The sequence below is a fragment of the Mastomys coucha genome, unplaced genomic scaffold, assembly GCF_008632895.1.
Source record: "Mastomys coucha isolate ucsf_1 unplaced genomic scaffold, UCSF_Mcou_1 pScaffold4, whole genome shotgun sequence".
Taxonomy (NCBI): Eukaryota; Metazoa; Chordata; class Mammalia; order Rodentia; family Muridae; genus Mastomys; species Mastomys coucha.
Genome location: NW_022196910.1, coordinates 54,473,773 through 54,496,739, shown reverse-complemented (window position 1 = coordinate 54,496,739; position 22,967 = coordinate 54,473,773). Strand labels below are relative to the sequence as shown.

The window sequence follows — 22,967 nt, the reverse complement described above, 5'->3', positions numbered from 1 at the left end:
TCATTTGGTTAAGTGCTTGGTTTTTTTTTGTTTTTGGGTTTTTTTTTTTGTTTGTTTGTTTTTTTGTTTTTTTCCGAGACAGGCTTTCTCTGTGTAGCCCTGGCTGTCCTGGAACTCACTCTGTAGACCAGGCTGGGCTCGAACTCAGAAATCTACCTGCCTCTGCCTCCCAAGTGCTGGGATTAAAGGCATACACCACCACAGCCTGGACGGTTAAGTGCTTGTTAACAAGCCAGAAGACCTGAGTTCTGTCTCCAGCACCTGTGTAAAAGCCTGAGCATTGTGGTGAATGCCTGGGAGTCCAGCACCAGGGAGGTGGAGCAGGCAGACCCTGGGGGCTTGCTGGTCAGCACTGCTTGACTGGAAGGTCCCAGTGAGAGAACTTGACAATTTCTGAGGAAGAACACCAAAATGACCTCTGACCTCCACATTTACACGAGCACCTGCACACAGGAGTAAACAAACAGTCGTGAGTCAGACATGGTGGTGTCATGTGCGATCTCTGCAGTCAGTGGGCTGGAGCAACATGAACATGTGTGTGAAGCCAGCCTGGGCTACGTGGTGAGATTCTTCCCACCCTTGCTCCCAAATAATCCACAATTTAGTTTGTTCTCAAGATCATACACTGCCATTACTGCCCAATTCTAGAACGCTTCTGTTTTCCTTACCTTTCATGCCCTGGCAACCATTGATTTGCCCTCTGACTTTGAGTTTCCCAATCATTAATAGTTCATGTAATTGATATAAAGGAGGGAGAGAGTTTAGGTGAGCGGAGGAAGGGCCAAACATCTCTTTATCCTCTTCTCCATTCTCTCCCTCTTTTTCTAAGTGGAGAGGCTGAGACCAGCTTCCCCTCTTCCCGACACACTTGTTCTGTAATTCTCCTGACACACTTGTTCTGTAATTCTCCTGACACACTTGTTCTGTAATTCTCCTGACACACTTGTTCTGTAATTCTTCTGACACACTTGTTCTGTAATTCTCCTGACACACTTGTTCTGTAATTCTTCTGACACACTTGTTCTGTAATTCTCCTGACACGCTTGTTCTGTAATTCTCCTGACACACTTGTTCTGTAATTCTCCTGACACACTTGTTCTGTAATTCTCCTGACACACTTGTTCTGTAATTCTCCTGACACACTTGTTCTGTAATTCTCTGACACACTTGTTCTGTAATTCTCCTGACAGGCTTGTTCTGTAATTCTCCTGACACGCTTGTTCTGTAATTCTCCGACACACTTGTTCTGTAATTCTCCTGACACACTTGTTCTGTAATTCTCCGATAGGTCAGCAAGACAGGAGCCGAGGGAGCTGTTTTGGATGAGGCGAAGAATATCAACAAGTCACTGTCTGCCCTGGGGAATGTGATCTCTGCTCTGGCCGAGGGCACCGTGAGTGTCCTCAGCTCGTCCCCACCTCCTCCCCATCTCCCTGAGTTCTAATCAGGCCTCAGTACCCAGGGAGCAGCGCTGCCCTTTGTTATCCAGTTGAAACACTTTCACATATGGTCTGTCCCTGCTCTAGAAAAGCTACGTGCCGTACCGTGACAGCAAAATGACGAGGATTCTCCAGGACTCTCTGGGAGGGAACTGCAGGACCACCATGTTCATCTGCTGCTCGCCGTCCAGCTACAACGACGCAGAGACCAAGTCCACACTCATGTTTGGGCAGCGGTCAGTGTCAGGGTCCCGAGAGGGGTCCTGGTGCCCTGCCACTGTCCCATCACTTGCTATTCACACGCACACACAGACACACACACACAAAGGCACACACACAAAGGCACACACACAAAGGCACACACAGAGGCACACACAGACACAAAAAGACACCCCCACACACCACACACACACAAGAAGACACACATACACAGAGAGAGACACAAAAAGACACCCCCACACACACAAAAAGACATACACATCACATACATACACACAGACATACAGAGAGATGTAAAAAGACACACACCACACACACATAGACATACAGACACAGACATACTCATAGACACACAGGCTTGCGCACACAAGCACAGATACACACACACAGATGCACACACAGACACCCACATAGGCACACACAAACACAGACATATTCACACACAGGCACACACACAAACACAAAAACACACAAAAATGATACAGATGCACAAACACACACATAGGTACACACACAGACACACACACAAGTACACATACAGACACACACACAGGTACACATACAGACACACACACAGACATACACAGATACACAGACACATACACACAGGTACACACACACACACACACACAGAGACACCCCCACACAGACACACACACACACACAGACACACACAAACACAGGTACACATAAAGGCACCCACACACAGACACACACAGGTACACATACAGACACACACACATAGACACACACACAGACACACATACACAGACCTACACACACAGACACACACACATAGACACACACACACAGAGATAACACATACAGACACACACAGGTACACACACAGACACACACAGGTACACACACACACACACACACACACACACACACACATACTACACCACCAAGGGCCAGCTGGAGTCGCTGCATCCGTGTCTCTCTCTTCGCTCAGGGCAAAGACCATCAAGAACACTGCCTCCGTGAATCTGGAGCTGACGGCTGAGCAGTGGAAGAAGAAGTACGAGAAGGAGAAGGAGAAGACCAAGGCTCAGAAGGAGACGATTGCGAAGCTAGAGGCTGAGCTCAGCCGGTGGCGCAATGGTTAGAGAGGGATCCTGTGGGAGTGAGGGACGGACGGACGGACGGACGGACTGACTGACAGGACAGCCCTGTCTAGGAATGTTTAACACCAGCAACCTCTGGAAGCAAGGCTGTGGGAATGGAGCCTGAGGGCCTGGAGAGCCTGGCTCTGAGGAGTTGGCAGGGTGGACTCAGGCCACCTGCCTCGCTGCTGTGACATGACACCTAGCTATAGCAACTTAGGGATGAAGTGTCTACACTGGCTCATAGTCTGAGAGGACAGGGAAAGGTCTGGTGGCAGGAGCCAGAGGCAGCTGCAGTCAGGAAGCTGTCCACATTTAAGGTGGATCTATATTCCTGGTGCTGCCCACACTGCCCAATGCTGCCCACATTTAAGGTGGATCTGCTCACTTGAACTAACTCAGTCTGGAAACTCCCTCTTAGACATCCAGAGGTTTGTCGCATAGATGACATAGGTGATGCTAGATACTGTCGAGTTGGTGATTTTTAACATCCACACTGTCTTTCCTCTCCTGTCCCTCTGTCAGGAGAGAATGTGCCTGAGACTGAGCGTCTGGCTGGAGAGGACTCAGCTCTGGGAGCTGAGCTCTGTGAGGAGACCCCTGTGAATGACAACTCATCCATTGTGGTCCGGATTGCACCTGAGGAAAGGCAGAAATATGAGGAAGAGATCCGCCGTCTCTACAAGCAGCTTGATGACAAGGTGAGGCTGCAGTGTGCAGGAAGCTGAAGGTCACAGAGCTAAGGTGGGCTGGTGAGATACAGGAGCAGGAACAGGCCCTTGCCGCCAAGCCTGATGACCTGAGTTGCATCTCCAGGGCCCTACCTGGTAGAAGGAGAGAGGTAACGCCCACAAGTGCTTCTGACGAGAATGGTGCACACAGCGCTCAAGCCCACGCACACTGTAACTGGTTTAAAAGTTGGTGTGTATAACCATTATGATGAGGAAAATGAGTTGTTTTTTTTAAGATTTATTTATTTATTATTATATGTAAGTATACTGAAGCTGTCTTCAGACGCACCAGAAGAGGGCATCAGAACCCATTACAGAGAGTTGTGAGCCATCATGTGGTTGCTGGGATTTGAACTCAGGACCTTTGGAAGAGCAGTCAGTGCTCTTAACCACTGAGCCATCTCTCCAGCCCCGACAATGATTTTCTAAAAATATTTTAGATGCCATAATTTCAGGAACAGATTTTTTTTTGGTTTTTGAAACAAGGTCTCACTTTCTAACTCTGGCTGTCCTGGAAGTAGCTCTTTAGACTAGGTTGGTCTTGACCTCAGAGATCCACTTGCCTTTGTCTCTCAAGAGTTGGGACTAAAGATGTTCGCCATCACACATGAGCCTCAAACTCTTGATTCTCCTGCCTCAGCCCCGTCTGTGCTGGGTTAGCAGTGCGGCCACCCTGACGGACTCTGGTCTCTTCAGGTAGCATTATATTCCCAGCGGTTTTCCTTTCCACTAGCAATTCTTCTTAAACATCTGTTTGGAGCTAAGGATGGAGTTCACTTGGTGGAGTGCCTGTCTGGCACACACAAAGCTTTGGTTCAGTCTCCAGCAGCATGTAATGCCAGGCACGTTACATGGAGGCACATGCCTGTAATGCCAGGCACGTTACATGGAGGCACATGCCTGTAATGCCAGGCACGTTACATGGAGGCAACTCAACGTAATCCTCAGCTACGAGGAAGTTCGAGGGGAGCCTGGATAACCCATCTGGAAAAAAAATCCTTTCAAATAGATGTCCAATCCAATTTTCTTTTCTTTTTTTTGTCCAATCCATTTTTCTTGTTGTTGTTGTTGTTGTTGTTGTTCAAGACAGGGTTTCTCTGTGTAGTTCTGGTTGTCCTGGAACTCACTCTGTAGACCAGGCTGGCCTTGAAAAGAAATCCACCTGCCTCTGCCTCCCAAGTGCTGGGATTAAAGGTGTGCGCCACCACTGCCCAGCCCAATCCATTTTTCAAAATGGATTTGGTTCTTATGCATAAGCATTTACCTTTCAAGCTGGAGAGATGACTCAGTGGTTAGAACACTGGCTGTTCTCCCAGGAGATCTGGTTTGGAGTCCCAGCATCCATATAGTACCTCCGGTTTCAGGGGGTCTGATGCTCTCTTCTGGCTCTGCAGGTACCAGGCACACATGTAGTCTACAGATGCATAGGCAGAAGAAATACCCAGACACATAAAATAAAATAAAATGATTTAAAAAGATTTATGCACATACGCACACACTTATCGTTTGATCCAGGTATGCTATTTCTGCCTATAATCCTAGCACCTAGAAGGTTGAGGCAGGAAGATTGGGAATTTGAGGCCAACCTGGGATATATAATTCTAGGCCAGCCTGGACTACATGGTGAGATTTTATGTATATGAGTACACTGTAGCTGTACAGATGGTTGTGAGCCTTCATGTGGTTGTTGGGAATTGAATTTAGGAACTCTACTTGCTCCAGTAGGCCCTGCTCACACTTCCTGCTCGCTCTGGCCCAGAGATTTATTTATTATAAATAAATACACTGCCGCTGTCTTCAGGCATACCAGAAGAAGGCGTCAGATCTCATTACGGATGGTTGTGAGCCACCATGTGGTTGCTGGAATTTGAACTCAGGACCTTTGGAAGAACAGTCAGTGCTCTTACCCGCTGAGCCATCTCACCAGCCCAAGACCGAGTCTTAACTTAACACATACACACCAAGATCCTGGCCAAGGTTCCACATGCCTATAATACTAACATTTATTTGGTTTAGGCAGAGGGATCAAGAGTTCCAGGTAATTTGCAGCCTTACATTGTGAAACCAGCCTTAGCTACATGAGACCCTGTCTCAAAAAGTACCCACAAGTTTTAATTTGATTTTTCTGCCTTTAAATGATTTGGCTAGATGGGGGTTGTAATATGAGGTATCTGGGCCAAAGGATATGGATGTGTAAAGTTTTGCTGTGTAGTGTCAAGGTTGTCCCAAACGTACTGAAAAGGTGCTACCATCCCATTGGGCAGCAGGGGAAAAGTTACCTTTCCATATGTTTGCTTTCCAACTCAGAATATTAGGGGTTTGGCTTCTCCCTTCCATCCCAGCACCCTAAACTGGGAAAAGTAGCCCCTCATATCCCATATTGTCTCTGACAGGATGATGAGATCAACCAGCAAAGCCAGCTCATCGAGAAGCTGAAGCAGCAGATGCTGGACCAGGAAGAGGTAATGGTTGGAGCGAGGGACCATATCCATCCCTGCAAATCAAACAGGGCAGGAGCTGCTGAGGATGCAGCTCTCTCTGTTGGAAATGTGTGAGCGTGCCATGCATGAAGCCCTGGGGTTGGTCCCTAGCAGAGCATACATCAGTGGTGGTGCACCTGTGATCTGGTGCACACCTGTGACCAGGGTAGACATTCAGGCCATTCTTGGCTTCAAGCCTTGAGTACATGAAACTTTATCTAAGTAGACAGAAGTACATGGATGAATGGGTATTCTATTTAGGGGCCAGTGACCCATGAAAATCATGTACTATGGAAACTTCACTTAGGAGGCTGAGTTAGGAAGATCAAGAGTTCAAAGCTAAGCCAGGCATGGTGGTGCATGCCTCGCATCCCAGCATTTGGGAGGCAGAGGCAGACAGATCTCTGAATTCAAGTCAGTCTAGTCAACCGAATGAGTTCCAAGACAGCCAGGGCTATACCAAGAAACCCTGTCTCAAAACCCAACTAACTAAAACGAGTTCCAGCCTGTTTGTAGCTACGTAGTGACCAGCTAGGCTCCTCTTAAGTCCAGGTGATGGAGCCCCGTGCTTTTCCATTCTGGTTAATGAAGTCCGGAGCTCCCTTCCCCTTGACTTATATTCCAAGCGTGTGCTGGATGGGATGTTGGAACTTAGCTCATACAGACAGTGTGGGGTCTCGAATGCCCTGCCTCTTCCCCGAAGCTGCTGGTGTCCACTCGAGGAGACAATGAGAAGGTCCAGCGGGAGCTGAGCCACCTACAGTCCGAGAACGATGCCGCAAAGGACGAGGTGAAGGAAGTGCTGCAGGCCCTGGAGGAGCTGGCAGTCAACTACGACCAGAAGTCCCAGGAGGTGGAGGAGAAGAGCCAGCAGAACCAGCTGCTGGTGGACGAGCTGTCCCAGAAAGTGGTAAGTGGCTGGCAGGTGGCCCTGGGGCTCCCTGCCTTCACAGCCCCTCTGCCTCCTGCCCTTGCTATATGGTGTTGTCCCCTGCGTGTCGATACACCATCCCCCGCCCTGCCTCTGCAATTTGCCCTTCTCTCTTCCAGAGGCTTCTGCAGGGTCTGTATTCTCTCCATAGCAGCCCTCAGAGTCTCACATGACATGAGAGGCTCTGCTCAAGCTGGGAAGGGGAGCAGGAGGCTGGCAATGGTAATGACCTTAGGGGCTGTCCCTAGGCCACCATGCTGTCCCTGGAGTCTGAGCTACAGCGACTCCAGGAGGTCAGTGGACACCAGCGAAAACGGATCGCTGAGGTGCTGAATGGGCTGATGAGAGACCTGAGTGAGTTCAGTGTCATCGTGGGCAACGGCGAGATTAAGCTGGTGAGTAGGCCAGAGGCCAGTGCCGTCCAGGTGAGGTTAGCAGGATCTAGTGGTGACAAAGGGCAGGACTGACATGCAAATCTGAGCATAAGAAAATGACCTATTGGGATTGTTGGGCAGAACCAGGTGCCGAGGTGTGTGCAGTGGCGGTCCCTGGCCTCAGCAGGGTGAGACAGGTTTAAGTCAGGGGTTCAAGACTAGCAAGGTCGATGTAGCAAACAAAAGAAAAGACTCGTTGGTTTTCAAGGCAGCAGGGAGAATTATAAAAATCCAACACATGAATGTAAATAGGCTTTGAAGTGAGGTGCTCGTTAATAGGAGCCATGTCTCCAATCAGGGTTACCATTGCTGTGATGAAACACCATGACCATAAGCAGCCTGGGGAGGAGAGGGTCTGTTGGCTTACAAATCTCAAGTCAGTCCACTGAGGAAGCCAAAGCATGGACTTGAACCTGGTGGGAAGCTGGAAGCAGGAGCTGAAGCAGAGGCCATGGAGGGGTGCTGCTTACTGGCTTCCTCTCCATGGCTTGTTCAGCCTGCTCTCTTATAGCACCCAGAAGCACCGGCCCAAGGCTGGGTCCTCCTGTGTGGATCACTATTTGAAAAAACAAATGTCCTTCTGGCCTGCCGACAGCCTGGAATTCTGGAGGCATTTTTTTCAGTTGAGGCTCCCTCCTCTCAGATGATGCCAGCTTGTGTCAAGCTGACACAGAACTAGCCAGCACAAGCTGCTCAAAGATGTTGAGGGATTCCCAGCTTCATTGAGTACCCGTGAAGGAGAGTGAGTCAGGTGCAGGGTGAAGGATGCAGATACGGGCTTTCTGCCTCAGAAAAGCAGCTCTCCCTCCTCTGCCCACCCTCAGCCCGTGGAGATCAGTGGGGCCATCGAGGAGGAGTTCACAGTGGCTAGACTCTACATTAGTAAGATCAAGTCAGAGGTGAAGTCGGTGGTTAAGCGATGTCGGCAGCTGGAGAATCTCCAGGTGGAGTGTCATCGTAAGATGGAGGTGACCGGTAGGGAGCTGTCATCTTGCCAGCTGCTCATCTCACAGGTGAGTATGAGAAGGGCTGTTCTGAGGTGATAAACTCCCGACACCCTCCTCTACGGTCTATGGAGATCAAGGCCTTAAGAATCAAAGTGATGGGGAGAGGATCCAGGCATGAAGTTTAGGGGCACTGACCTTTTGACCTGATGGCCTAAAGGAAGAGGCTCCATAGGACCAGTCCTTGGCCTTTAGCCTCACAGAGGCTACGAGGGGAGGCGTGGGAGGATAGCTGCAGTTTACAGTGAAAGATCCTTTGTACCTCTGTCTCCTTCCCATCCCCCACCAGCACGAGGCCAAGATCCGTTCACTCACGGAGTACATGCAGACTGTGGAGTTGAAGAAACGGCACCTTGAAGAGTCGTACGACTCCCTGAGCGATGAGCTAGCCAGGCTCCAGGCGCATGGTGAGGCTCCTTGGGTCTGAGGTCCCAGAGGGGCTGGGAAGGACAGTCACACACACCGGAGGAAATGGCCCCAGGCTCCTCACTTAGCATCAGCTTGAGTCCTGGGTGGGCAGCTCATGGCTTCTCCACATGTAGCCTGGCCTTTGCGCCTCCCTCAATCGCAATCCTAGACCCTCTGTTTTCCCTCACCCCTGATGAATCCAATGGGACTACCCTAACCCAGAACATCCTGATGCCCCGTCCCCTGGGACCAGAGCAAGCTGGTGTCATGGAAGCTGTCTTCCTCCCTCTCACTTAGAAACTGTGCACGAGGTAGCCCTGAAAGATAAGGAGCCAGACACACAGGATGCGGAGGAGGTGAAGGTGAGCTGGGGAAGTGTGCAGGGGCCGTGTGGCAGGGCAAGGGCCGTGCTGACTGTTGGCCTGGAGGTCTGGCTCTGAGCACAGGGTTGCGCCCTTTGCAGAAGGCCCTGGAACTACAGATGGAGAACCACCGTGAGGCCCATCACCGGCAGCTGGCCCGCCTCCGCGATGAGATCAATGAGAAACAGAAGACCATAGATGAGCTGAAAGAGTAAGGGGCTTAGAGGTGGCTCCAGTGTCTGTCCAGTCCCCTCATCTCGCTGTGGCCACTGCAGAGATCCTCTGGATCTTTAATGTCTGGGTTTTTAATGTCCTCAACAATGACACGCCTTGAGGCCCAAACTCCAGAGATGCAAGAAGGGCTGGGGAGGTGGCTCTGTAGGTGAGAGCACTGGCTGCTCTTCCAGAGGACCTGGGTTTGATTCCTAGCGACCACATGGTGGCCCACAACCATCTGTAACTCCAGTCGCAGGGGATCTGACAGCCTCTTCTGGCCTCCTTAGGTACCAGGCACAAAGACATAATCGCAAGCAAAACACCCATACACATAAAAAATTAATTAAAAAACACAAGTAGTTAGAATTAGACCTGGCCTTGAGATTTTTATGATTGCAGTGCTCGGGGTCCCATGTTGCCATGAAAATGGTAGCTGGTGTGTATCCCCGATATCTGAAGTCTGGTGCATCAGGTTTCACTGGGACATGTAGAAGACAAACATATGATGGGGTGGGGCTCCCTTCCCCCCCTTAGTATCTCTTTATGTCCCACCCTCCCTAGCCTGAACCAGAAGCTCCAGTTGGAGCTGGAGAAGCTTCAGGCTGATTATGAGAGGCTGAAGAATGAAGAGAATGAGAAGAGCGCCAAGCTCCAGGAGCTGACGTGAGTGGCACGCCTACCAGCAGACAGACGTGTGCAGATGCGGGATTCGTGGGTGGCCTCTGTAGGGAGAGTGACAGGAAGCAAGTGTGAGGGGTGGAGAGAGGAAAGGATGCCAGCAGAAAGGGCCACCGGGCTTGCTGTGGTGGTGCACGCCTTAATCCCAGCCCTCGGGAGGCGTGGCCCACGCCTTAATCCCAGCCCTCGGGAGGCGTGGCCCACGCCTTAATCCCAGCCCTCGGGAGGCGTGGCCCACGCCTTAATACCAGCCCTCGGGGCCGTAGGCAGGTGGTTCACTGTGAGTGTGAGACCGGCCTGGTCGATACAGTGAGTTCCAGGACTGCCAGGGCTATCAAGTATGAAAATCAGGTTTTGAAACAATATAGATGGTTTGATCCCAAGAAACTTTCTATGTGGCTGTTAAATGCATAGAAAGAAGAGTTGGCAAGATGGGCTCCTGGGAGTTTTAGCCGTAAATGGTAGAATCGTGACCTTTTGTAAAATTTCCTCTGAACTCTTCTTATAAGGATTTTATAAGGATTTTTATAAGGACTCCTTTCTGATTATTGCATAGCAAACACGAATAACTTGTATATTAAATGATGGTAAAGATAAGGGAACAGTGGGGAGGAGCTTCCTGACGGGTCTTTCTTGTCCCTCTCCTTATTTTTCCTGCTGCAGATTTCTGTACGAGCGGCATGAGCAGTCCAAGCAGGACCTCAAGGGACTGGAGGAGACAGTTGTGAGTGGTTTTCTCTGTTCCACATAAACAGTGGGAGATGACTCCCGTGCTCCTCACCTCTTCTGCGCACTCCTCACCTCTTTCCCATGCTCCTCACCTCTTCCAACCCTGTTCCTCCTACTCTTTTACTGTGAATCTGTGGCACAGTCGGGATGACAGACCATGACTATGTAGCCGGAGGGAGAAGATAGACCTGATTTCCAGCTGCCCTCAGGTTTGCATTATTCCTCACAGGCCCGGGAACTCCAGACCCTCCACAACCTTCGCAAGCTGTTCGTTCAAGACGTCACGACTCGAGTCAAGAAAGTAAGCACGTCCCCAAGTCCACCAACCCTGTACTCCTCTCCCCCTTTCCGGGTTCTCCAGCCTGTTGTCCCTTGTGGGGTCAGTTCAGCCTCGGGACATCCATGTCTTTCTTCCATATAACCAGAGTGCAGAAATGGAGCCCGAGGACAGTGGGGGGATTCATTCCCAAAAGCAGAAGATCTCCTTTCTTGAGAACAACCTGGAACAGCTTACAAAGGTTCACAAACAGGTGAGCAGGAGAACCTGAGGCCTAGCCCCTGTGTACCCAAATCCCGAAAGGTCGCTTGTTTCGGGAAGAGCTAGCTGCATGCTGCTCCTAGCCCCTCTTAGCCCATGAGCCCCTGCTTGGTACTCTACCTGATTCCATGTGTGCACTGACCTTTGCTCTGAACCTGTTCGCCCTTCTCAAAGGTTTGCCTCAGTCTATTTTAGCTTAAAGTGGAAGTCCCTGCCTTGCAGGAAGAGATTAAAACACATGCAGGATGGAGACACATAGGAGTGTCTCCATACTTGTTGAGCGTAAGCAAACAAAGCTTAGGTTCAACCTTGCCCATATCAAACCAGGCCGGGCACGGTGGCACAGGCCTGTAATCCCAGTACCTGAGATGGTAGAGTTTGAGGGCAGCTGAGGCTAGATCGTGGGTTCTAGGCCAGCCAGAGAGCTACTTAGTAAGACCCTGTCTGTCTGTCTTTTTCTTCCTTTTTTTTCTTAAAAAGCTACTCCTATTTTTCCTTCCTCAAAGCCCCTGCTTCTGCTCTAAGTCCCAAACTCCAAAATCACTCCCCTAAAGGAGATATGAGTGAGCAAGACCCTCCCTAGCAGACACAGCCTGTGAAGGAAATAGAGTTGCCACCAGTTATGCTAAGCCAGGAGCACGGAGACATTCCATGGTCCTTAATCAACTAAAGCTGCACAGAAGATTCTAGCTCTGTCCCTTTCCCATCATGCTCTCTGCTGTTCTGACCTGCCTGACCACCCTGCCTCCCTCCCTCCCAGCTCCCAAGGCCTTGCACCTGAGTAGTTTCAAGTGCTCCAGTCAGTGTATAGACCCTGCAAAATGATCTGAGGGCCTTTTCACTGCAGACTGGTTGCCGTCACACTCTGGCATAATTTTAATAGGGTGGGGAAGGGCAGCCCAGGGGGGTCCCTGCGGAAAGGCAATGAGCACAAATGTTTGTGCAATTGCAGACGTTTCCTCCCTGTGAGGCTCCCTGTGTGGCTGTATGGGGGCTCTCACCCGGACCCTTCTCAGCCCATGTCCACCTGCCGACTGTCCTGTGATCCTCCTGTCCTGCCCGTGGCATGCCCAACCAGCCATCTCATCCCCATGGGGCACTGGGGCTGTGGGTCAGGCACGGGCTGTGCCGTACAGTGGACGAGAATGTCCGGGTGGATGGAGCGTGGACGGGGCACTGTTGTAAGAACTCTGGGCGATAGCAGAGCTGCAGGTTTTGCTGCTTAGAAAAAAAGGAGATGGAAAGAACTGGCTGGAGCTGCACATTACTAGAGGGGAAGGAGGTCCCTCGAGGAAGTGAACAGGGTCCTGATTCTCCTTTATCCTCTCTTCTTCCAACCCCCACGCTCCTCTGGGTGACTCTATTTTGGGTCACTGGCTTTTCTTCTGGGTTCTTCTGTGCGGCTCACTCCGCAGCTGGTACGTGACAATGCAGATCTGCGTTGTGAGCTTCCTAAATTGGAAAAACGACTTCGGGCTACGGCTGAGAGAGTTAAGGCCCTGGAGGGTGCACTGAAGGAGGCCAAGGAGGGTGCTATGAAGGACAAGCGCAGATACCAGCAGGAGGTGGACCGCATCAAGGAAGCTGTGCGGTACAAGAGCTCCGGCAAGCGGGGCCATTCTGCTCAGATCGGTGAGTGGATGTCAGTGGGTGAGACTGTGTCACCAGCTGAGGCAAATGCAGCCAGTCCCCACGTACCAGACAACCCAACGCTTGCTCTTAGCCCAGCCTTTCCACCAGAGGATGATGATGTCGTTTTTGTTGGGTTGACCTTGGAGCCAGGTCAACTTGGGTATCTGATAGCTTTCTCACAGTTGTTTCTTCTATTCCATAGCTAAGCCTGTGAGGCCTGGCCACTATCCTGCCTCCTCACCCACCAACCCCTACGGCACCCGGAGCCCCGAGTGCATCAGCTACACCAACAACCTCTTCCAGAACTACCAGAACTTGCACCTGCAGGCTGCACCTAGCTCCGCTTCAGATGTGTAGTGAGTGACGTGGGTGTGGCCGCATCGCTGAGGGCCCAAGGCCATGTGGGCCCTCAGGAGGCATAGGGTGGTGTCAGCTCTTGGTTCATTTAAAAGTTAATTTCCTAAGTCCCCGTAGTTTTTAACCCTTTCACGGTCTCCTGGGTTGTGGTAAGGAGGTGCGTGCTCTCCCCCTGTCTCCTTGATTGATGGCCTATATTCCAGGGCTAGAAAGGATGAGTGGCCGGGAGGAGTGTGGGCATAGTGGCTCTCAGAATGGTGGACTGTGGTTCCAGAGGCTGCGTGTCTATTCTGTTCCTTCCAGCTTTGCCAGCAGCGGAGCCACATCTGTTGCCCCCTTGGCTTCCTACCAGAAGGCCACCATGGACAATGGTGAGTGATCCAGCCTGCAGGGTCCCAGGGAGGAAGAGCAGTGCTTACAACAGACACGGACAGAACCTTCTTCCCACTAGAGGGTCAAATAAAGAGATACTGTCGGGGAGAGCTCAGTGACACGGCCCTTGCCTAGTGTGGTTTCTGCCCTGCATCCCATCCTGGCACAGTGGGGGCCTGCTGTCTGAGCCCCAGGATTGCTTGGGTCTCCAGCCACACCCACTAGTTTCCTTAGAAGTAGCTGCTCCTGTTCCTGTCTGCCTATCCCCGTCTCTTCTCAGTGAGTGTATAATATACAGCTTTGGGTAGGTGAGGGTAGATGCCTCAGTTTATCAGTTTAGAGGCATGGGCGTTAGGATGGGTAGGGTTGTGAAGGCTCTTCCTCACATCAGCCTTTTTCTAACCCTGTGTTCTCATCCCTTCAGGAAATGCCACAGATATCAATGACAACAGGTACCCAGACCTCTCTAGCCTTGGGTTCTGTGGGTGGGGCCAGGAAAAGCAAATAACATTTCTCTACATGGACTTCCCTGGAGCTCTGGGGAGGAAGGAGGGAATGAGGCAGGAGATCCAGATGTTCCCATGGGTATCAGATACTTTCTCCCTACCTTAGGGAACGCTCTGACCTTGGCCAAGGCCTGAGTTTCCTTAGGAAGCATGCATCTTCCCTGCCCTCACCCTTCAGTATCTCTCAGGCAAGCTGTCAGAGCACTGACCATGGTGGGGTGGAGCTGATGATAGCATGCGTCTTCCTCCAGGAGTGACTTGCCGTGCGGCTACGAGGCTGAGGACCAGGCCAAGCTCTTCCCTCTCCACCAAGAGACAGCAGCCAGCTAACCCCCAACCCTGGCTACACATCTGCACTTTCAGGTAGCTGCAGGCAACTGCCCTCCTCCTGTCTGGCTATGGCCTCTTCTCCTGTTCATGTGTATATCTGTGTGTCTGTATGTGTGTGTGTGTTGTGTATTTGTGCTGTGTGTGCATGAGTGCAGCCATATCCAAGGTTGGCTGGTGTGGGTGTCTTCCTTTTGCGTGTGTGTGTGTGTGTGTGTGTGTGTGTGTGTGTGTGTGTGTACATGAGTGCACCCACATCTAGAGGCAAAGGTTGGTTGGTGTGGTGCCATGGACTGGGTTTCTGCGGGGACCCCTTGTTCTGCGGGGTGATTAGAGTTCTGGCCTGGTGGGCAAAGAATTTGGCGAGTGACAAACAGAAATGACACAAGGGAGTGCAGAATCTGAGTGTATTTGCACAAAGTGAAAATCAGGCTTATATAGTATACAGAAACAGGGCGAATGTCAGGGATCACGTAGGCAGGTAGTGGTCACATCAAAGTCAGTAAGATCAAACAGCCAGGTATAAAGGATTCCTTTAGAAGAGCAATAATGCTCTTCCCCGCTGGGCTATCTTGGCAGCCCTAAGCAAACTCTCTTGTTTGAAGCAGGTAAGCACCAGGAGGTCCCATTCTAGCAGCTCCTGGGAATGGTTTGGCTTGTTACACAAACATTAGTTCAGGAAACTTTTCAACTACTCTCTGGTCTGTAAAGCAATTCTGCCTTGTGTGGTACTGCTCTTAGAGTTCTAACTATGTTTACAGATAGCAATAGTGTTTGACTTCTATCTCTAACTCTGGAGACACCCTGTCTGATAAGGCAGCTTCCTTTGTAAGAATTCCAAGCTAATAACAGCTAGGAAATCAATTAGGATCATTGAAACACTGTGGAGGCCAGGGAATAATGTTAAATCTCAGTTTTAGCTATAAGGAAATATTTCTTTTTTTTTAATTATTTATTTTATGGAAGTACACTGTCACTGTCTTCAGACACACCAGAAGAGGGCATCATATCTCATTACAGATGGTTGTGAGCCACCATGTGGTTGCTGGGAATTGAACTCATGACCTCTGGAAGAGCAGCCAGAGCTCTTAACTGCTGAGCCATCTCTCCAGCCCAGGAAATATTTCTTAGGGCACCTTTATGCCTGAATAAAGAAAGCACGCAGATCTCTCCATAGACTTTAGCAGAGACCAGTCTGGAACACATCTGAGTTAGGAAATGCCAAGATGCCAAGAAATGAACTCCAGGAGGCTAGCTAGCTCCCTTTGAAGCTGCACACCTCAAATCCATGAATAAGCTTTCAGGCCTGACACTCAGAATCCACTGGAGTGACGAGTAGGCATGGCAGTGTAGGTGTCTTCTTCTCTCACATTCACTTTTTGAGATAAGATCTCTCACTGAAGCCGGGCGGTGGTGGCGCACGCCTTTAATCCCAGCACTTGGGAGGCAGAGGCAGGTGGATTTCTGAGTTCGAGGCCAGCCTGGTCTACAGAGTGAGTTGCAGGACAGCCAGGGTTACACAGAGAAACCCTGTCTCAAAAAAAAAAAGAAAGTAGAAGATCTCTCACTGAACCTAGAGCTTATGGTTTTGGGTAGACCGGTCGGCCAGTCACCTCCCCATCCTCCCCCTGCCCCACTTGCATCCCCCACATCTGGCATTTCTGTCCCCTCGGGCTGGGGAAAGAGACTGGCCTTTATGTAGGTGCTGGGGATCTGAACATAGTCCTTATGTCTGTTCAGTAAGCATTTTATGACTGAGCCAAAACCTTTCAACTCCTACTTGTCCCTGTATGGCTGCACACACCTATAATCCTAGCACACAGCAGAGGCAGGGAGATCATGAGTTCATAGGAGTTCTGGGTCCGTGAGACCCTGTGTCAAAAACATTTGCTAAAAGCCCAAATCACATCCATATTCAACCCTGACCTCCCATGGCCCCAAGCTTTCTTTCTCTTAGATGCTTGTGGTAGCCACAGCACTGATTTTTACCACTAGGGGTCACCGTCACACATTAAAATTTTTGTTAAAGGCAAGGGCTGCTGTCCAAGGCACCTTGTGCCTTGTGCCTTAAAATAGCCTTAGATACATGGAGACATCTAAGCCGCCTCTTGTAAAGGTGATGTCTGCTTTATTCTTGAGCACTATTCCTGAGTTGGCATATGCTGCCAAAGACTATGGCGCTGTCTGATTCCTGGTGCCTCTAGCTAGTGACAACAGTACTGGTCAGTAAAAATAGAGACCAACTGCCTCCCCATCCACAAACCCTCCAGCTTCAACACCTCCCTCTTGCTAAGTCCCCTGTAGCACCAGGAACCCCTCCTTGTTCCTGGTGTCACTGGGCCCAGGTTGCACTAGGCCATACCCCGCTCTGCCCCTCCCCACCCCAGGCATTCCCAGGACAGTAGTTCAGGCAGAAAAGCAGGAGGGGGAGGGGGAAAGGGAGAGAGAGAGAGAGAAACAGAAATAGAGACACAGAGAGAGAGAGACAGAGATCTGTTAAGGGGGAGAGGATGCTGGGAGGATGTGGGGTGGAGAAGCGTGGGTTGGACTAGCTGGGAGTGGGGGGTGGGGCTGGCTCAGTGGCCTTAAAGGAACTGTAAACTAAAGTGTGAGCTATGCTGCCTGTTCCTCAGAGGCCGGGCCAGGCTGGCTCCTCACACCCTCTTTCTCTTTCTTCCCCAGTTTCTAAGAGGGACTGAGGCCTCTTCTCTCAGCATGCTGCAAAACCTGTGGTCTCTGATACTAACTCCCTCCCCAGCCCATGTTGTTGGACCATTTGGTGTCTCCTCCTCCTCTGTACCTCTTTGTACTCTGTATCTATATATCAGAGGCTGCTGCTACGTCTCTCCTCTCTGTCCTACCCTCTAAGTATCTGATGATGTATTTAGCAGTTTTTAAGCATAATCTCCCTTCCTCGTTGGGCATTAGGGAGGAGGGAAACGTTTCTTCTTTCTTCCATATACTTGTTTCTTACACCGAGTGATGTCAGTCACTGAGTAGAGGTCACAGAAGATAAAGGGAAAATGGGAGCAGGGGGGCTGCCCTCCTTCTCTCTCACAGACACACATGTACACACACACACACACACACACACGCATGCACACACACATAGTGTACATACAAAGCCTTAAGCAGAAGAATGTCTTAGCATCTACGAAAAGAGAGAAACAGATCCCCTCCTTACACAGAGCAAAGAGGAGGACCCAGTGGAAGGTTTGCAGCATCACCCCCCACACACACACCCTAGCCCCCCCCACACACACACCCTAGCTCCCCCCCCCCAACACACACCCTAGCCTGCGTCAGCAGACTGAGGGAGGAGGTCTCCTCTGCCTTTTGCTCCCTTCTTCCCCAGTTTGAGAGTATGGATTGCTCAAGGGACTATTTCCCTTTCTAGCCCAAGCCTCTTTTGGTACTTTCCAGTCCAGATATCACAACCAGAACTTAGAGTTGGTTTAAAACATCTTCTGAGAAGCCAAGAAGGCAGATTGCAGAGAAAGAGCAGCTCATCTGTCTGTGACGATGGCTGCATAAACAGGTGGAGTCAGAATGGTGGGCTCCGGGCTCCGGGCAGTGAGCAGGCTGGGGGACTCCTGTGTGCTACTCCATCACAGAACCCTCAGGTTGAAGCTACCAGCTCGTTCTTTCTCCCATATCGGGCTACATGTGCTTCTCACCCCTGACTTTGGTTTGGGGCTTCTAGTTTATTGGCTTAATAGCTGTCTCTAGATGCCATCCCTTCAAAATGGAATCTGGCTTGTTCCCAGTATACCTTCCTCCTCCAAATAGAGTTCCTTCTGTAATCTCCATCTGGTCCCAAGTGCACTTTAAAGACAGGGATGGGGGAGCAGGTTGGAGCATGGTGGCAGGCAGCTTCCTTGACACATGAAAAAGCTCTGCTTTTGATCCCAGCACTGCAAATGCAAAAGCAAAAGCTGGATGTATTGGCTCACACTTTTGAATGCTGCTCTCAGGGAGACGCGGTAGGAAAATTGCTAAATTTGAGGCCAGCCTGGACTACACAGTTCAATCCAGGAGAGCTTGTGCTATGAGGAAATCCTATCTCAAAATGAAGGAAAGGAAGGAAGGAAGGAGGGAAGGAAGCAGGGACAGGATAATTTTTTTCTGAGCTGGTAGGGGCTAAGAGCTTGAATCTCATGCTCTCCCCACCGCCATCTCAGCCCAACACTGAAGAGGAAGTTGCTTTAGTTCGGATGGTCCTGTCGGTCCATGTGCTAAGGTAGCTCTCCAGACAGCTGCAGGAATGAGGGTCAGTACTCAGCCTGAGCCAAGGAATCCAGTCTTCCCTGGGATGGGAGACCCGGACTCCGACAGAGGGCAGCCTGCCATGCAGACCGTCTAGGCCATGTGGATGACAGCTGCAAATGTGGGCTGCAGTGACTGTGACTCCCCCAAGGGACCGGTTCTGCTCTTTAGGGAGTGATCGAGATGAAGACAGTATCAGACTGGCATGGGAGAACTCCCAAGTGGCAACTTTCAAACACTTTAGAATAAATCTGGGGCTGGTGAGATGGCTCAGCAGGGAAGAGCACCGACTGCTCTTCGGAAGGTCATGAGTTCAAATCCCAGCAACCACATGGTGGTTCACAACCACCCATAATGAGATCTGATGCCCTCGTCTGGTGCATCTGAAGACAGCTACAGTGTACTTACAGTAATATAATAAATAAATAAATCTTTAGAATAAATCTGATGTAGGATAACTAAGCAGAGTCCAGGGCTTGGATGGTGGCTCAATGGTATGTAGTGTGACAAGTCTAAGGGTTTGGTCTATCTCTGGAACTGCAAACAACACGAAACAACCAAGATGGGAAAGAAATTCAGAGCTAGGAATGTTATAATTTATTTCTTTTCATACCGTCCCCCATTTCCCCCTCCCAGTGGACAATGCTGAGGGTCCTGAGATAGCCCTAAGAGCTTAGAATTCACTTATTTGCAAGATGGCTTCAATATGCTCCCCCCACCCTAAAACCACAACTCAAAAGAAAGGTCAATAGGTGCAGACAAATCACACCAACTCAGACACAGTGGGCAAAGAAGGAGGAGAGCGTCCTCTGTGGCTCATGCTGGCAGGACGCCTAGGAGTCTGGGGGAGTTTGCATGATCTTGCCACCAAACAATTCTTTTCAAAACACAAGTGAGGAGATGTGGAGGCGTACAGCAGAGCAGATGAGGAAGGAGATGGCAGAGGTCAGCCTTCCCTCAGCAAGATGTAAGGGACAAGGCCATTTGCTACACTAAAAAAACAGCCCTTCACCAGGTTCTCACCACACCCTCCCCTTACATTCACTACATCCCTTTCAGAAAGCTAGGCCACCACAAGGGCCCCTGGCCCACCCACTTACATCTGCCAAAGTGAAATGTTGCATGCCGGTGTGGAGAACAAACCAAACCACACAAATCCCAGTGTGTATTTACTTGGTGGACACAAATACCTTTAAAATAAAGTAAACTCGATGACGAATTGCTGTTGCTTCTCATTCATGTTTCAGGGGACTTTTGTTTGTTTTTTGTGATACATGTTCTGCCTGCACATATGTATGTGTACCATGTGTGTGCCCGCTGCCCTCAAGAGGCTGGAATAGGGCACCAGATCTTCAGGAACTGGAGTTACAGATGGTCGTAAGCCGTGATGTGGGTGGTGAAAACTGAGCCCTGGTCCTCTGCAAGAGAAGCAAGTGCTCCTGACCATGGAGCTAACCCAGGGCCGTGTCTGAATGAGAATGGGTCAGCCTTCGAGGCTCATAGGTTTGACTACTTGTCCCCCAGTACACAGAGCTGCTTGGGAAGCATTAGGAAGTGTGGCCTTGGAGAAGCTGTGGCATTGGGGGCTGGCTCTAAAGTTCCAAAACCATATAGCACCCCATTAGCTTCATGCTGTGGCTATGATGTAACTCTAAAGTTGCTGTTGCTGGAACAGGCCTCCCTGCCTGCTGCTATGCTCCCCGCCATGGTGGTCATGGACTCTAAACTGGAACTATAAACCCCAAACTAGATGTTCCTTGTACAGACTGGCTGCTTTTGTGTGTCAACTTGACACAAGCTTGAGTTATCACAGAGAAAGGAGCCTCCCTTGAGGAAATGCCTCCATGAGAACCAGCTGTGGGTCATTTTCTTGGTTGGCGATCAAGGCGGGAGGGCTCATTATGGGTAGTGCCATCCCGGGCTGGTAGTCTTGGGTTCTATAAGAAATCAAGCTGAGCAAGCCAGGGGAAACAAGCCAGTAAGGAACATCCCTCCATGGCCTCTGCATCAGCTCCTGCTTCCTGATCTGCTTGAGTTCCAGTCCTGACTTCCTTTGGTGAAGAACAGCAATGTGGAAGTAAGCTCAATAAACCCTTTTCTCCCCAACTTGCTTCTTGGTCATGATGTTTGTGCAGGAATAGAAACCCTGACTAAGACAGCATCTGTGGTGGAGGAAACTGCAGTCAGAACATTGGGGCCATCAAGGGCGGAAGCTGTATGGTCAGAACATTGTGGCCACTGAAGGAGGAAACTGTATGGTTAGAATGTTGGGGCCACCAACAATGAGTTTCCAAACTCATCTGGCCTTTGGGGCAGCCCTCCCATCCCCATGTGTTCCTGTTTAGTTGCCCTGCCTGCCATCCAGAGCGCCTGGTCTAGATCCTAAGTCTCCTGGACCCGCTCCACGCTCTTCTTGGTGACGACCTTGCTTCTGGTTTAAAGGGAAGACCAAGGGAATCAAGTGTGAAGTCCTCCTGTTGCATGACACATGAGCAAGCGTCTACTTAGCCCAAATAAGGGAATCTGTGACAGACTGAAGTAAAGATACCACCAGTGTGTTTATTGGGGTACTTGAGGAACGTGGGTGAGAGCTTACTTACGGGAGCAGAAATGACTTAGAGACAGCTGCATCATCAGAGCCCATCATAGCTCATGAAACCTGGAAGCAGCTCCACCTCTCTCTTTCAAGCAGTTGGGTTGGTCTGAGCCTCTTCAGGCAGCTTGGCCTGTCTGAGTCTCTCAGCACTCCTTATCGCTTACCTATGCTTGAGGAGGGACGGACCTAATATACCTGCTCAGTTTGGGGGACGTCCTGAGCCTAACAGGCTTCCCCTCGAGGTGGAATGTTTCACCTCCCTTCAGAACGAGCATCCTGTCTGAAGGAGCTTTTCCCAGGTGGAAGGTTTTTCTCTTGCGTACACAGGTCTCCATGCTTACACCTCTAGGTGTTTTGTTGCTATTTCCTTCAAATTGAGACGGTATCTCTTTGGGAGAGGAAGGAAAATAATCAATAGTTTATCAGGTTCAGAGCACTATAAGGAAAGCCTGGCATTTGGGAGGCAGAAGAAGGTGGATCTCTGAGATCAAGGCCACCCTGGTCTACAGAATGAAGTCTAGGACAGCCTGGCTTATGTAGAGAGAACCTGCCTCACAACAAACAAACAAACAAGCAAAAACAAAAGAAAGCAAAAAAGGCGGGCGGTGGTGGCACATGCCTTTAATCCCAGCACTTCAGAGGCAGAGGCAGGCAGATTTCTGAGTTCGAGGCCAGCCTGATCTACAGAGTGGGTTCCAGGACAGTCAGAGCTATACAGAGAAACCCTGTCTCGAAAAAAACAAAACAAAACAAAACAAAACAAAACAAAAAAAGAAAGAAAAGAAAAGAAAAAGAAAACTAAATGAAGGTACATAATTTTCTGAGACTCAGGAATCTCAGAAAATTATGAGTTGCAAGATTCCAAGGTTGTATCAGCAAGAGAGATTCCCCTGGGAGAGAGAGAGGACCTTAGCAGAGCTGCCTGCAGGGAGCTCCAGAGGTACAACCTTGGAGAGGGCACTGCTTGGCTCTTGGGTGATACATTTGTCTTTGAGTCACTCCTGCAACTCCTTACCCCTACTTTAGTAAGTTGTGCCCTTCACCCATACTTCAATAAGCAACCCCTCCCCCAACTCATCAGTTCACCAAGCTAGACTCAGGTGGAATCGTTTCTTTAATTGATCTAGTGTGAAAAGGTAACCCTTCACATCCTGAGAGGCCACACAACTAGTGCCCAGCAGGGACCAGTAGGGCCAAAGATCAGCTGATGGAAAGTTCTGTGGTCCCAGTGAGGGGTGGTAAGGCTACACTGAGGATGATGTCTGAGGTGGAAGAGCTGGAGGAGATGCTGAAATGGCTGCCTCTCCCATGTTTGGGGGATGTGCCTCCTCCTGTCGTGGCACTTGTACACTTTCTGTTATCTGTAGTGAGGTACACACGAAGGCTGAGGCGTCATGGGGGTAGGGGTGGGGGTCCCAAGGACGCTGTCTTCATCCTTGATGAGCGGGGGTCCTCTACATGAGTATAGGGCTAACCCTCCAAATAGCTGATGCAGCAGTGGGAGAAGAGTCGTAAGCAGCTGTTGGCAAGTTGCTTGGCTTTTGCTGTGGATGTTTAGTCATCCAAACACAGTTCAGCTGTCTACCCAGAAAGAACTTACCATGGAAGGGGGTTAATTCTGAGACGGGGGGGGGGG

At 50.3% G+C, this 22,967-nt stretch overlaps 1 protein-coding gene across 1 annotated transcript in view; it reads left to right on the top strand.

Moving 5' to 3' along the window:
* The window catches only part of Kif5a (kinesin family member 5A), a 38,333-nt gene extending 18,379 nt beyond the window's left edge, over positions 1–19,954 (top strand). Inside the window, exons 9-29 of the mRNA XM_031349622.1 lie at positions 1,289–1,393; positions 1,527–1,675; positions 2,614–2,762; positions 3,290–3,465; positions 5,889–5,957; positions 6,679–6,885; positions 7,155–7,301; positions 8,165–8,353; positions 8,634–8,751; positions 9,050–9,114; positions 9,216–9,325; positions 9,892–9,993; positions 10,672–10,732; positions 10,967–11,038; positions 11,163–11,267; positions 12,691–12,907; positions 13,110–13,263; positions 13,568–13,635; positions 14,061–14,088; positions 14,394–14,505; positions 17,152–19,954. Of these exons, the coding sequence (XP_031205482.1) occupies positions 1,289–1,393; positions 1,527–1,675; positions 2,614–2,762; positions 3,290–3,465; positions 5,889–5,957; positions 6,679–6,885; positions 7,155–7,301; positions 8,165–8,353; positions 8,634–8,751; positions 9,050–9,114; positions 9,216–9,325; positions 9,892–9,993; positions 10,672–10,732; positions 10,967–11,038; positions 11,163–11,267; positions 12,691–12,907; positions 13,110–13,263; positions 13,568–13,635; positions 14,061–14,088; positions 14,394–14,472 (2,370 nt within the window). The 3' untranslated portion in view covers positions 14,473–14,505; positions 17,152–19,954. The remainder of the gene's footprint in view (positions 1–1,288; positions 1,394–1,526; positions 1,676–2,613; positions 2,763–3,289; positions 3,466–5,888; positions 5,958–6,678; positions 6,886–7,154; positions 7,302–8,164; positions 8,354–8,633; positions 8,752–9,049; positions 9,115–9,215; positions 9,326–9,891; positions 9,994–10,671; positions 10,733–10,966; positions 11,039–11,162; positions 11,268–12,690; positions 12,908–13,109; positions 13,264–13,567; positions 13,636–14,060; positions 14,089–14,393; positions 14,506–17,151) is intronic.
* The last annotated feature ends 3,013 nt before the right edge of the window (positions 19,955–22,967 follow it).